The sequence below is a fragment of the Numenius arquata genome, chromosome 6 (assembly GCF_964106895.1).
Source record: "Numenius arquata chromosome 6, bNumArq3.hap1.1, whole genome shotgun sequence".
NCBI classification, from domain to species: Eukaryota; Metazoa; Chordata; class Aves; order Charadriiformes; family Scolopacidae; genus Numenius; species Numenius arquata.
Window position 1 is genome coordinate 60,890,317 of NC_133581.1, and position 14,289 is coordinate 60,904,605.

The 14,289-nt window shown below is 43.1% G+C and overlaps 1 protein-coding gene across 1 annotated transcript in view; it reads right to left on the reverse strand.

Annotated features, from left to right (window-relative positions):
- Positions 1 to 14,289, reverse strand: part of STON2 (stonin 2) — an 87,454-nt gene that overhangs the window by 56,994 nt on the left and 16,171 nt on the right. Inside the window, exons 3-4 of the mRNA XM_074149990.1 lie at positions 13,903 to 14,157; positions 7,607 to 7,807 (exon numbers count right to left, since the gene is read on the reverse strand). Of these exons, the coding sequence (XP_074006091.1) occupies positions 7,607 to 7,807; positions 13,903 to 14,157 (456 nt within the window). The remainder of the gene's footprint in view (positions 1 to 7,606; positions 7,808 to 13,902; positions 14,158 to 14,289) is intronic.

A 14,289-nucleotide genomic window follows, 5' to 3' on the forward strand; every position in this document is an offset into this window, starting at 1 on the left:
ACACTGTTCTTTGAAAAGGTGACTCTATAACTGGTCCCCTAGAGGCGTTCATCGGCACTTTTCCAATTCCTGTGCTGCACAGTCCAGTGATCCCCTGAGCCTTTCCCAGGTTTCCGATGATACCACAGTAAGGAAAAAACAAGCAAATCCACGCATTTGGGCACCATGAAATCTCTCATTCTTACTTGCTGCGTGCTCCTGCCAGCCTTTTCACCTGCTGTTTTACACTGCTAATTCTATTTTGCCCTTTTGTATTCAGACAGGAAATTCCAACACAGAACTGGGATCTCTAATTAAGGGCACATGAAATGATTTATGGCTTCTGTTAATTAGTACTACTGCTGAAACCTTGCTTACTCCTCTGCCATGTAGAAATAAGGGTGTGAGTTCTCAGCTGGGTAATTTCTCCATGAGTGAACCCCGCTGCTGTCTGAGAGCTGGGGAACTGGGTCCCCTGGGGGGCAGCCAGCTCCGTGGGGCACCGGCTGTGTCACCGGCTGTGTCACTGTGTGGCACGAAGCTGGGACAGTGCAGCACCGCTGCTATATCGCTATAGTGCCATTTTCACCTCCTGTCGGTGGTACGGCAGCCCGCTGCTGGGAACTGAATGCAAAAGGGGAGATTACACTGCTGAAGATTGCCACTGATGTTTGCCACTTCCAAAGAGCTGGATGTGGGGAGATGCCTTGATGCTTTTCCCTTCCAGGGGCTTTCAGCTATTTAGCATCCTGCCGAATCGCTCCAAACAAACTCAGTCTTTCAACACAGCAATCACAGACAGCTGCTGCACTTAAGTATTCCATCTCCAATTAAGCTTCAAACTGAAATGTCCTGCCCAGCTGCAAAATCTCCCCCTGAACTCCTCTGGCTTATCACATGGGCATGTGGCTTTCTGTGCTGCTCTAGAGAGCAACTGGAGCCAATGTAAACACCGTGGCTGAGGAATCACAGCCTTACAAACACAAATAGAGGGCTTCGTACCACCTACTCTGCCTCACTGGCATGAGATAAACTACAAAGCCTCTACCCCACATCTATTCTGTTGGGATATTGCCTACATAAAGGCAGATCAGCAGGTCAGTCCCATGACTGGGGCTGGAATTCCATCGGCTTTCCTTTTGGCTGATCTGTCTGTATAAAACCTTCAGTGAAAAGGTGTGGAAAGAGTGAAATTCATCAAGAACACCCTGTAGGCTCGGCACTCAGCTCTTTTATAACAAAGTATAGCCCTGCTGCAAATCCAGTTACTGTAACCTGCGCTTCAAACAGCCACGAGGAGGAAACTCAGGACCTCCACTAAGAGATGCTCTGTGAGCTGTTTGCCGCACAGGGCCACTGACACGGATGAGATCAGAACTGACTCTATGCTGGCATACAGGCCAGAAAAGACTCCATTAAACAGCAAAAGTACAATATTTTAAAATATTTTTTTAAATAAAATTGTTTCAATTAAAACATTTCTAAGGAATAACAAAAATCAGACCCGTTCTTTCACGTTACCGCTTTTATCCTCTCACACTTTGCCTCTTCCCTGTCTTAGATCTGGAGTTCTCAGAATGCAGAGGAGCAAAGGAGGCCCGATTAATTCACAGCAGTAAGCAGGATAAGACTCAGCCTAGCAGAAATCAGTAGGAGCAGACACTTTTGAGCTTTCTTCTAACTCCTTTCTCGCTATGAGGGCAATGTTACATTCCCTCCTCCTGCACCCTGAATTTCCTCATCGTTCCTGAAGAAAAAGCAAGAATCTGATAGTCCTACAGCAGCTTCAACCACTCTTCTTTGGGAGGCAGGGTAACAGAGAAGACAACTAATCAGTGTTATTTTCTGGGGCACAGATGAAGCAGACATTGATCCTTCTGAGGTTAAGAGACTACCTTCAGCCCCAGCTGAGGACACAAGAGCTGGCAGAGCTGAGATCAGTGACAGCTCAATTCTGCTTTAAGCCCTTTTTAAAACTGAAGTTTTGAAGGGTTGGAGATGGCTGAACAGGGGCAAACTTTGCTGCAGTTGATGTTAATCAGAAAAACATTACGCAGATATTTGCTCAGGATACACTACATCTCAAACTGAAGTTATGGGTTTGGTGCAGAAATGACTGGGTGAGGTTCTTTGGCATGAGACATGCAGGAGGCCAGATTAGATATGATAATGATATCATAGTCCTCCCTTCTGACTTTAAAGTCTATGAATCAGATGACTGCAGACCAAGCTTATTTTGTAACCCTCTCTACTGAATAGATAGAAATAAACTTTTGTTTACCGTTGTACCTGTTCTTTCCTCACTAACACTCCTCCTTACTCCTGACAGATTTTCTGTGCCTTTCCTTCCTGCCATGAGGAGGGACTCTGGTCCACCTGCAACCTTCAGCTGTTTCAGAGAGCAGGACTGCCAGACTATACAGCAAAGACCATCTCTACTGCACCCAGGTCCAGCCTGCACAACTGGGCTGCAAGGCACCCCCACTGCAGAACAGGGATGAGGATTCCGCTCTGCTGCAGACGTCACTGGGATACTCTGGATTCCTTAAAGCATCCATGAAGTGTTGAAGAGGAGCTGACTTCCAGTGCACAGGTCCGATTTGGGACCAAAACTTTTCTACTGCTATGAATTACCTAGACCTAACTTCCCAGTTCTGCCTTACAAATCCATTACTCTTAAAGAAGTTTGAAACGCCTTGAGAAAAATACGGGACAACAACTAGGATATAAAACTCCCAAATTGCTAACTGGTGGCTGGTATTGGACGTGAGGAAGAAAAAAATCCCTACTTCTGGGGCTCAATTTAGCCCTTGTGGGTTGGAGTTGGGCAAGAAAACATTTTAGGTGCTATTTGCTCATGGTATTCTGGAGTCCCCTCCTCTTTGAAGCAAGGGTTTGAGGTTCCTCTCTGCAGTCTCTCCAGCTGGCTTTGGCAAGCTCTCACATACAAGCTCTCACATTTTTTCATGTGTCTGGGACTGGGACACCAGAACAAGTTAGTTAATAGTTACACAGCATAACTGAAGTGCAATTATGGGTGGAAGGTGGTAATCATCAGCATAGGCTATTTTCCCCCTTGCTCTGGTAATTAACATGGAATATCTTCAGAGCTTGTAGCCTGTTTCTGGCATTCAGTGCAAACACATTACGCAGCCATATAATCTGTTCAAAGTTGCTTGTTTGAAACCTGCAGAACACCATTCTCACACAGTCATCAGATGGGGACTCAGTATCTAGCCAGCTACAGCCACAGAAAACATTTGTAAGAGAACTACTGCAGACAAGAAATCGGGAAAAGGCTTGAAAAGTTAGTACTTGCCCTCCATTACCTTCAAGAAATAGCTGGAGCTGAACTGTCACCTCCAAGTTTTAAAAAAGCAGCAGCAGAACCCCCTTAAACCATGCAATTTACTTTGAAAATAACAACATACTCAGAATTAATTCCTTGTGCTATTTATCAGCTTTCTGGATTTTGAGCAGTAAGGGGTCACACATGCATCCTTCTATCTCCAAACACGCAGATGTTCTCAGAAAATAACAACATAGCGATTTCCTCAGTATCCCAATAGTCCCAGAGCTTCAGGAGAACGCCAAACAGAACAACCTGCCAGCAAATTGAACCATCGGCCTCAAACATGGCCTGGCTGCGCTCTCCTAAGATACAAATCAGAACAGAAACAACAGAACTATCAACAACACACCTAAAGTACCTATCAGAGAACTTATGTCTGCAGGCTAATCAGCTTTCCATATATATATATACACACATACATAGCATAATTATATAATATAGATTTTACTCTTTTAAATTTATAATAGAATATATAGTTTATGATCTATGCAAATACATATCTTATTTATTTTATTATATATGTGTTGCTCATATAATTATTCTTATTTTGGGTACAAATCAATATTTAATTTTCATTTATATAAATAAAAAATTATGTTGGAGATGAATAGTGAAATGCAGAAATCCAAATCAAGCAGTGAGGTATTTGTGCACACCCTCAGAACAGATCCCAGTGCTTCCACATCTGCGATCATAGCTACAAGAAGGCCTCTCCCTTGCTGCTCTGACATGTAGATATTTGGCCTCTTTTGAAAGCCGAGAGAGGCATCTGCTTCAGAACGAATAAATACTTGTGTTGTATCAGTAACAGAGATGTCCTGTGTTACTTATCTTGCAGAGTACAGCACAAATGCCAAATGTTCCCACCTCTTTCCATGCTCATTGATCCAAGCTGAGTGACACGGCAATGGATGGTCGGAAGCTCCGAGGCAACGGGCCACTTCACCAACACCAAATACAGCGTCACACACATTGTGGAACCCCAGCTGCTGTGAAGAGCTTGTTGTTACAGCCGTGTCAACATGTCCACTCTAAACGGGCAGTCTGCTATCACTTAACCCAAATTTATTGGCTAGCTGCTGCAGGCTGACATAGCCCCCCCCGTACTGACAAAGATGAAAATAATATAAAAAGCTTTTTGGTGCCAGAGTTCAAACTAGCGCAGGCAACCAAGTGCAGCATCTTCATTGCACTTGGATTGAAAAGGAAATCATCTTTTTTCAGCTCTGCTCGTGCAACATTTACCTTCAATGCTGTGAACTCCGCTGCCTTTACAGGACGTCACTGAGCTTATCCCAGCTCCCTCAATCAGTAAACTCTCAGGTGGGGATCACTCAGCTCTCTACCATCTTTCTCAGACATCTTCCTAACTCATATCTTACATAAACACATGCACGAGATAAAGCTCAAGCCCACGGAATTGTTTTACACTCAAATCTCGTGTGAGAAAGGTGACTCCTTACCAACTTCCCCTTCTTGGAGCCTACCAGCCCCGGACACCAAGCCGTGCACTCTTGCCGCCGGGACGTGGCTGTGTGTACACCTGCAGTCAGACCCACCTCAGCCTCGTATCTGCTCCCACGCAAAACCCTCTGCCCCGATCTTTGACAGGCAGTTGATGCTTAAGCATTTTGCACACAGGACAAATTCAAGACAAGTAGTGAAACTATGGAACAGAGTATCCTGGATTCTCTTCTATGACGTTCAGGCAATAAAAATAAACCATGGCTAAAATAGTTATTTTACTCAGTGTTTGATTACTGAGTAAAATTTTTTATGCTTTTCTCACCAATAGATTTTTCTTCGTTGAAACAGTACTAAACCCGAGCTACTCATAGACCCAATTCTTTGCCATCACTATGTAGATCAAAAATTGATTTCTTATTTTTGTTAGGTTTTTTTTGGCAGTGAAACTAATCTGATCCCTCCTCTCAAAGCTTGACCTTAGAATCAACACACTGGCGGCTAACAATCAACGTGACTTCATCATCACATAGAACATGAGGATACCTCTCTTTTCCTTCATGGAAAAAATAAATGTTATTCATTGCCTTGATGGAGCCTTCAAACTCCACTACAGCCAGTCTTTTGAGAAGAGGAATGCAAATCAAATGCTTGAATAAGTCAGGTTTGAGTAACTGAATTTCTGGAGAGAAGCAGAGAGGAAGGAGAGAAGAAAGGGATCATGCATTTTTGTCCACTTCTGCACTGTAAGGGAGTGAACAACAGAAAAGCAGCCAGAACTGTAGAACAGTTCCATGTCCGCCAGGCCCTCAGCTCCTGCACCTCCACTAACCTTGCCTGATGCCAGCAGGCACCTCAGCGTAGGTGGGCTGTGAGTCATTCCCAGGAATGGGAAAAAACAGATGCACTTGTTTCATGTTGCCCTTTTGCAAACTCCGTATCTGGTGGTAGGAAGACTCTATGTATTTCCTACTTCAAGTTCCAGGACCACTAAGGTAGCATCCCTTATGTTTCAGCCAATAACCCAGCCTTGCCTATATTACCTACTTTTTTACTTTTGAAAATTTATAGGTGATTGGAATGATTCTTTTTTAGCCTGTTTTGCTAGTAAATATGTCAGTTTGTGACTGACTGGGAATGAAAAAAGCTTAAGGAGGTTGCATGCAAAGCTTTTACTGAAGTATCAACTTCTCTTTTGGCCATATACAGCAAATAATTCCATACGTGTGCCAGTGATATACAGCAGCACTTTTGCCTTTCATTTCTCTATATGATGCAAAGTTATAAATGAACTGGGCAACCCTCATTTCCCTTGCTCACGTGGAGACAGTCCCAGTGACAACAGCCACCCTTTGGCAACCTACACCAAATCAACAGAACAGCAATAGCCAGCACATACTGCAGATGAAAATGCTTGCACTTCACCCAAATAGACATGAGCTCATCAGAACAGAACTGATGCCCATGCTGGCATCCAAACAGCTGGCACGCGATGCCAGCTTGCCTATTGTACCTTTCTACCAGTGGTTTCCAGACCAGGAGGTATAGAAAAACAGAGTATTCTAAAATAAAAATGGCCAGACAGATTTATGGTAACTGTATTATTTGAAGTAAATAAGGTCTCTACTTATCCAAAGTAAATACTACTTTTCCACAAACCCAGCCAGTACCTACCATGCTGCTGTTTATGAACCTGCCTCAATGTCCAACCCAGCTTCAGTGAAATAATACTCTTGTCAGGTCATGTATGGATATGTTTTTATAGGAGGGACATACAACCTCAGTGGGGCTTAGGAAGTCCATTCTCCCAAAACAGATCTTATTTCACACATACGGTTACATTTATCACCTAAGAGAAAACAGATTAAATACCTCACCTGAGGTATTTAATGATATTTAATGAGCTATCATGACACCAGCGAATCAATTTTCATCACCAAACTGATCACTACTGACCTTCCTCAGCTTGGGGTGAAGAGCTTCCAACATACTGCAGGGGCTTCCGCCTGGAGCTGTATATTTTATCCTTTTTGTGTCCTGATATGCCAGCTCTTTTTATGTTCTGTGAAAGTCTGCTTTGTCATTCAGGAGCTTTCATCATCCCAACTCTGCATGACATGGATGGCACCACTCTGCTTTATTTCTCCTGCTTTAGGGGTTATCTAGAGTACAACTGAGGAGCAACGAGATGCAATGCCATGCAGCCCATTTTTCCACAGTCAGGACGCCAGCTGAATAGGTCCCTACAAGGTCAGGTAAAGGATCCTTAAACAATCAAAATCTGCTGCAGAACCACTCTCTGTCATCTCCTACGCTCTCTCTGCGTTACTTTACAGTAAGAGCGCAAAGAACGCATCCAGCAGCCAGGATCCGTGTCTCGGCACTCACTGAAACAGAGAGGGGATGCAGAGCTGGACCTGCCTCAGATGAATACACCAGCGAGTTAAGAAAATTTCTGCACGGAAGTTCAGGAAGGGCATCCAGCTTCTCCCACAACATACTAAGAACTAGCTCCTAGGTCAGCTTAAGCTGACGTGGTATGTGAAAACCAGAAATGCTCCAACATTTCACTCAGACAAGTGTGCCAACAGGTCCATAGTTGCACTTGGCTCTTACTTTGGGAGCCTGCACATATCAGGGGTGTGTCAAATCCAGGTGTGACTTTTTGGGAATTGGCCCAGAACAAAGTGTTAGTCTGCCTAATCCTTGAGCTTCTCTGCTTTGGATCCGTTCCCTGCGGCTCACTTCCGAGCAGTGAGTTTAAGTAGCATCAAAAAGATCGAGATGGAACCTTGAAGGCTTCCCTCTTACCAGCTGAATCTGCTGCAGACGTTCCACCACTGGTCAAGTCCTCGGTATTAACTGACTGCAGATCTGTGTAAGAGGGAGCGATGCTTGGGCTGCTGGTGTCCTCCGAGTTGGTCGTCCAGCTGCTGCTCTCCGAGGCATGGGCTCGCCTCTCAGAAGAGTTGGAAGAGGGGGAAGTCCAGCTGGGTGCTTTTGATGGAGACACTGGATGCAGAAAACAGATGGGTATTGGTTAGAGACTTAGAGGGCAATCTTCCAGAAGATCACAACTACTCCAAAGATGCACTATATCAGTGTACTGAGACTCTGTAAATATAAATTACAACATCCACAGTAACACAGTCATTTTATAACAAACACACATCAACTTAACTAGTGCCAGGCACTACTCAGCTGTCTGCCTTGGATCCCATACTGCTGGCAGCTGTATGTTTTCCTGTTGTTCAAGTTTTGTCGAAACTGTGACTTTTCAGAGCAGGAAGATTTCATGTTTCTGCCACTGCTGAGAAGATCTGAATATCTGTGTTGTGCAACACAGAGGAGTTTTTATAGTACCACAGATTTTTATGAAGTGCTTTTATTATATTTAATTAAGCATTCTCTATCTGTGACACCCACTCAAATGTAGTCGTCATCTTAGGAATGCTCTGCATGGGAGGAGTATAAAAATAAACTGGAATTGACCTATTGATGTGCACTAGAAATGGCTTTTGTGTCTGGACATGCATGGAGTGCCCCAATCTGAATAAACTGCATCACATTTCTGTTCAGTTTAGGCCAAAAATCCTGTTCTACTCACTTGCCAGACTTGCATGTCAAACATAAGTGCTGCCTGACCATCATCCAGAGTTCAGAACACATTCGTATACAACCACTGCTATGGATGTGTATGGTATACTCTGTGTATTGTATATTCTTTGCCCACAATATCATTCGAATGTTGGGAACAATGGGTGACTCCAGTGAGAAAATAAATAACAATAATTAAAAAAAATGCAGTTAAAAAAAGTCTTCTTGAACTAAGGAAAGGTATATTGGTAGAGACTAATTCTAATTTAATGTCAGCATAATAACTGTTTTCTAAGTTAGTACATTCATGTTGATCTTTTAAACCAACAAAGATCTCAATGCACCCCAAATCTTGCAGTTGCAGAACCACCATTGACACAGGGATTCTCTTCTCCATGTGTAATGCATAAACAACCCTTATTAGGCTGACAGATACTTTTGAAGAAAATGGCAAATTAATGCTAAAGAGGATTTATCTCTCTCTGCTTCATCAAAGCGGGGACTATTCAAACAGTGCTCCCTGTCTTGCCAGCTCAGAAATGCAAATTTATTTTGTATAGTTCTACTGTTACCCTCAGGTGAGCAGGCATGAATATATTTATATTTGCACTGCTGTGAGCCTATGGACTGAGCTGCTTTGAAGCAGTCATCCATAACATAAGGATCTGTCTCCTTGTTACACACATTGACAATTGTGTTAGAGTGACACGACCACAGAACCCCACTCCTCTCCCCAGTAATTCTGCACTGTGTTGTGCTCAGCGCCTGTAGGGAAAGGATGCCAAGTGTGTGACTATGATCTGTCAGTCCCTCTCTCAGCCCTTTTGTTAAACATGGCATGAGGCATCTGAAAAACCACCCTTAAAACTTCACCTGAAATTGCTTTGACAGACAGAGTGCCTGATTTGGACACAGAGGACAAGCTGAAAAGCTGAGCTCCACACATGAACCAGAAGCAAGAGTCAAGGGTTTTTTTTAAGCGTGTTGTATATCTGGAATTCTAGAAATTGTGGAAATAATTTACAAAAAAGACCTTAGATTTGAAGGTGGTTTTTTTTCTGTTTAACGTCAAGTCACAGCAATATGAAAAACAAACTAATTTAGAAACACATAAGGTTTAGTAACTCATACAGTCAACTTATTCTGTGCTTTCCAAAAACAATGTTTGTCTTAGAGGGAGAGCGACTGAAATAGTGTTGCAGAATACTTCTATATAAGGGCAAATTAATTTTATTCCAGATAAGTTGTGCCACTTTGGAAGAATATAATTGTTTGGGTTTTTTCTAAAGAAAGAGACTTGTACTTTGGAAAACTGTAACCATACAGAGCTTTTTCTGCAACGGACGTTCTTTAAAGTCTTATTACAGTCAGCTCTCCCCTGTGACTGTTCTAGGTTCCCCAACACTAACCCTTTGAACTAGTAAAAGTCAAACAACTATCTATCAATCTCAAAAAGAAAGACAAGCAAAAGTAAACACCTACACGTGTTTAGGTCCCTCTTCAAATGCTCCTGCTGCTCTCCAGATTCCTGGAATTGCTGAAACCAAATTCCTAAATGAAGTATGTTTTTTTTTCCCCCGAGAAATTTGGAATTTGGTCTCTAATGTCAATAGATGCAGGAATTTCTCAGAAATCTGTTTATGTTGAAATACCAGTGCCAAAACTGTCCCTAACATGCAAATCCTGTAGCATGTATAAGATACTGAAAATCAACTCACTGTTTCCCAGACTGAAAATTGTTTCCTTCCACATTCATTTTTTTTAATGTGTTTGTTCCTGATACAATGGATTAGCTTTTAATATGCAGATTTACCTTTAAGCATTCAATTCTCTTTGCTGTTTTGAGGACCCATTCCTTGACCCCTACACTGTATTACAATCAACATTGTTAGCATCTTTTCCTTTCCTGTCACACAGGACCTCAGATTTCTCCGATTTTAGGACAGCATCACAGTCGGTCTAGTTTTCAGTTGCTGATCTCATGTTGCGTGTACTTCCTATTTTCAGACAGAACAGCACAAAATGGTTAAACTGAGATTTGCCTTACTGTGGGAGAGCCTCTCAAGGGACATGGTAGGAGTCCAAGTTACTTGAGCCATTTAAAACCAGACAAAGCTCTGGGGAAGAAGCGAGGGGGGTTGGGGGGGATGTGTGTGTAGAACAGATGATGTAACAGATCTTGCCTTGCTCTAATTTTGGTGCTTTGCTGAATACCTCATTGAATTCAAGAGTGCAGCTCACACCGATAGAATACGAGATTGCAGGCTGGAGGCCCATCGTGTAACAAATGCAAATGTTATGTCACCGGCTGGCTGTGATCATTTACAGATTATGTAACGTTTGTCACGGGAACATTTGGGTGAGCCTAAAAATCTCATTTTTCACTTCTGCACTTTATCAGTCTGACTAGTCTGACAGCAACTATGAGAAAAATCAAATTTCTTCTTTTCCCAGCAAAAGGAAAAAGAGGCAGAGGGCACCACAGTGCATCATATCTGTGACTAAATATTTCTGTGGCCTCGCTCAAGAGTTACTGCTTCCCACGGAGAAATCCGCATCATTTGGCAGCTGTCAGTTATCTATGCATAAACCTGAAAAGCAGAAGTATTTTGAAAGAAAGATGTTGCCTACCATTTACACTGTCTAAACCAGTTAGACTGAAGGGTTTACAAGAATGTCCTAAATAAAGATAATTTCCAGTCTGAGGCTCACAGTGAGTGCTTTTAGTTTCAGGTTTTGACCTTTCTTCTCACCTTCCAAATTCTTTGCCTGTGTTTTCAGCCCTGTTTCTTGCTGTCAGTCCTCCTAATTGCTGCTCCCCCAATAACGTCTTCACTTTTCCCAGGACAACAAGGGTCCAGCATTAGCCTTGGTTTTCTTTTAAATTTATTTCCTATAGGATAACCACCACATGGCAGTTGGCTTTAATTATTATTTTCTAGACTGTGAGCACTTTGAGACAAAGATTTGCATTTGGGAAAATCTGTGCAAAAATACTGTAGCCCTGAGGTCCGAGTAAGACAGCATCTCTCCCTTCTAGGGCTCATCCTCTCTGCTCTCGTGGCACTCTGGAAATGCCACTTTGAGAGCCCTTTTCAAAATGTGTTTGCAGGCAGCCTGGCCACCAGCCTGGGTAATTAAGTAGTCAGCTGTGCAGCTGCTTCAGCAGGGACAGACAGAGAGACGATTTCCTAACAGCGCTGGAGACCCGACAGGAACGTGGCCGGGGGTGCTGAGCCTTCAGGACATTGCTCGTCACAGCTGCCTGGGCAGGAAACAGATTTCAAACGTCTCCGTCCTTCTCACACCGATCCGCCTGTCCATGCTTGGCCTTTATACCTTCCCCCGCAGTCCCCCCATTCCGGCTATTCCCTGTTATTCTTATGCAGGCTGTTTGCCACTGGAAATGAATAACTGCTGTCACCACGGGCTTTCCACTCAGCGTGATAGCGTATCCTGCTTGTAACACAAAGTCTCCAGCTTTTCTGCCACCCACAGAAAAAAAAGACGTGACCTGCAGACTAATTGAGAACAACGCTGAAGTTTATCCCACCTCTTGCTGTCAAACGCCGCTCGGAGCAGAGGGCAGAGACAAAGAGCTGTCATCTCTTCTGCCCCACAACCTTCCCTTTAGAGGCTGTCAGCTGCACTGGTCTGGCCATTTATAATACAGGGTCCAGAACAGGAGTGGGACTAGCTCATAAATAAGGATTTTTAAATATTCACACACCTCCTTAGGGTCCCTATATAGTTAAAGAATAATGGCCTCCCACGCAAGGATTACATGGAGTACAGCCTGATCTGACTGCCAGGGGAACCATCCTCCTCCACTAATCTCAGTCAGATGCTAAAAGTGTGTAAACATCCCCCCAGTGGCATGGATCACTCAGGACAAGCCTTTACAGGGGCACAAATGGGTGCCGCCTTCAAAACCACAATGCTTTTGGAAAGTCTTCTCTGATCATCTCTTTTGGATATCCTAGACTTCTGCCTACAACAGTGTCCCCTGTGACTGAAAACACACACCAAGAGGCAGTGCTTTTGCTAAGCACATACCTTAAGACTGGGACACATCCCTTTAAGGATGGGAAATCAAGTAACACACCATAAAATTAGTTTTATGGAAGTCACTTTGTTACGGCTAGCTTTACTTAGGCTGAGCAAGGATTTTTTTTTTTTTTTTTTTACTTGTTTAATAAGAAGGTGCACTTAAGAGTTTTACAGTCAACAAGGACATTGCAACATTAGAAAGGAAATATGGTGTGAGAGCAACCAAGAGCTCCGAACGAAAAAGTATGTGGCTGTATGAGTAAGGATACATATATATAAGGATATATATATAGACAGGTAGAGCACCTCAGTTTTATAGATGCACAATTACAGGTGCTCTTCCTTCTCTCCTCATCACTAGGATGAGTAAGTATTTACAACTAAGAAGAATAACCAACAAAAAAATATAAAGATAAGAAGGTCTTAAGCAGAGCTTAAGAGAAACTTCTTTTTGCCAGAAGATTCACCCAATTCTCCTGCACAAAAGTCTAACCACTGTCTCAAACAGACTAGTCTGTAGCACCCACAAAAAGAGCTGACAGAAAACTGTTGGGTTTTACCCAAAACTCAACCCAAAGTTGCAAATCCAAGTTTTCCGACAAGGTTATTCATGTTACAGGGAGTATTTGATGGACTCAGTGAACAGAGTAAAGTTATATCTCTTTAAACTGCTTTAATAACTAGCAGTAACGAAGTGGAACTATTAAGAGAGAAACTCAATTTAAACATGAAAAGGTGTTTTCTTGGGCAATTACTCCACAGCCTCCAGCGGGGAGGGACAGAAGTCTGTTTGTACAGAAAAGCCAGAAGCTCATATAGCCATATCAGGAGGAAAGACAGAAGCTTTGCATGTGTCAGAAAGAACTTTACCATTTGAAGAAAAGTGCATGCAGTCCTGGAAATAGGGTCAGCTTTGGTTGTCTTGTAATTCTCCAGCTGCTAAATCATAGCATCAAAGGACAGCAGAAAGTACTGATGGGCACTGGCACACTAGTTGCTGGTCTCACTAAGCTTCTGGCAGAAACCACATGGGGACCATGAACAGATAAAGCCTATGACCACAGGGGACAGTGATCACCGTTCTTTCAGTTCCAGATTAGAGGCAAACACAACTTTATAGGTGGCTGTTCATACCTGTATGTAAGAAACGTCACTACTTGAGAACACCACTATGCTCTTTCCCCATGAATGCATTTTGGCAGCCTCCAGGGTCAAGACACGGGTGGAATGAATCACAGAAGCCTTTCATTTTCTTTACAAAAAGAAAATACTGCTAGTTCAAGCCAGAACAAAATTATGAGCCATTTTTGAAACTCTGATAACATCAATTGTGTCAAAACACAGTACAAACTAGTCAAAGTTCAAACTTTGAGAAATCAAAGAGCAAGCAAAAAATCCTGTAGGCTCTCACTGTATTCTGTTATGTTGCTGGAATGGACCTTGTCATGCATTTGCCTCACCTGCTTGTGGGTGGGTCGACGCAGCACTGGTCCACGGTGCATCTTCAAACTGAACCCAAGCACTGATGGATGACGGCAGATCAGCGCTGGGACACACATGGTTCCCAAGCACAGCAGAATCCACCTTGGGTCGGTCAGCTGCATCTTCCAGCTCTGTGTGGGAGAGGTCTTGAAATTCTCCATCCGTGTTGTGGTGCTCTTCTGAGGAGGTGTCTGAGGAAGAAAAACATTTCTCCAGAGGCTCCTCGGTTCTACCTGAAATAGAGACAAAATAAAAAGATTGGCAGGACTCACCATTACTTCATTGTTTTTTCTTGAAATATCTAAGATTTGCCACTAAACGTAGGTAGAAAAATCTTCCTTCACCTGGTGCAGTTTTTAGACTAA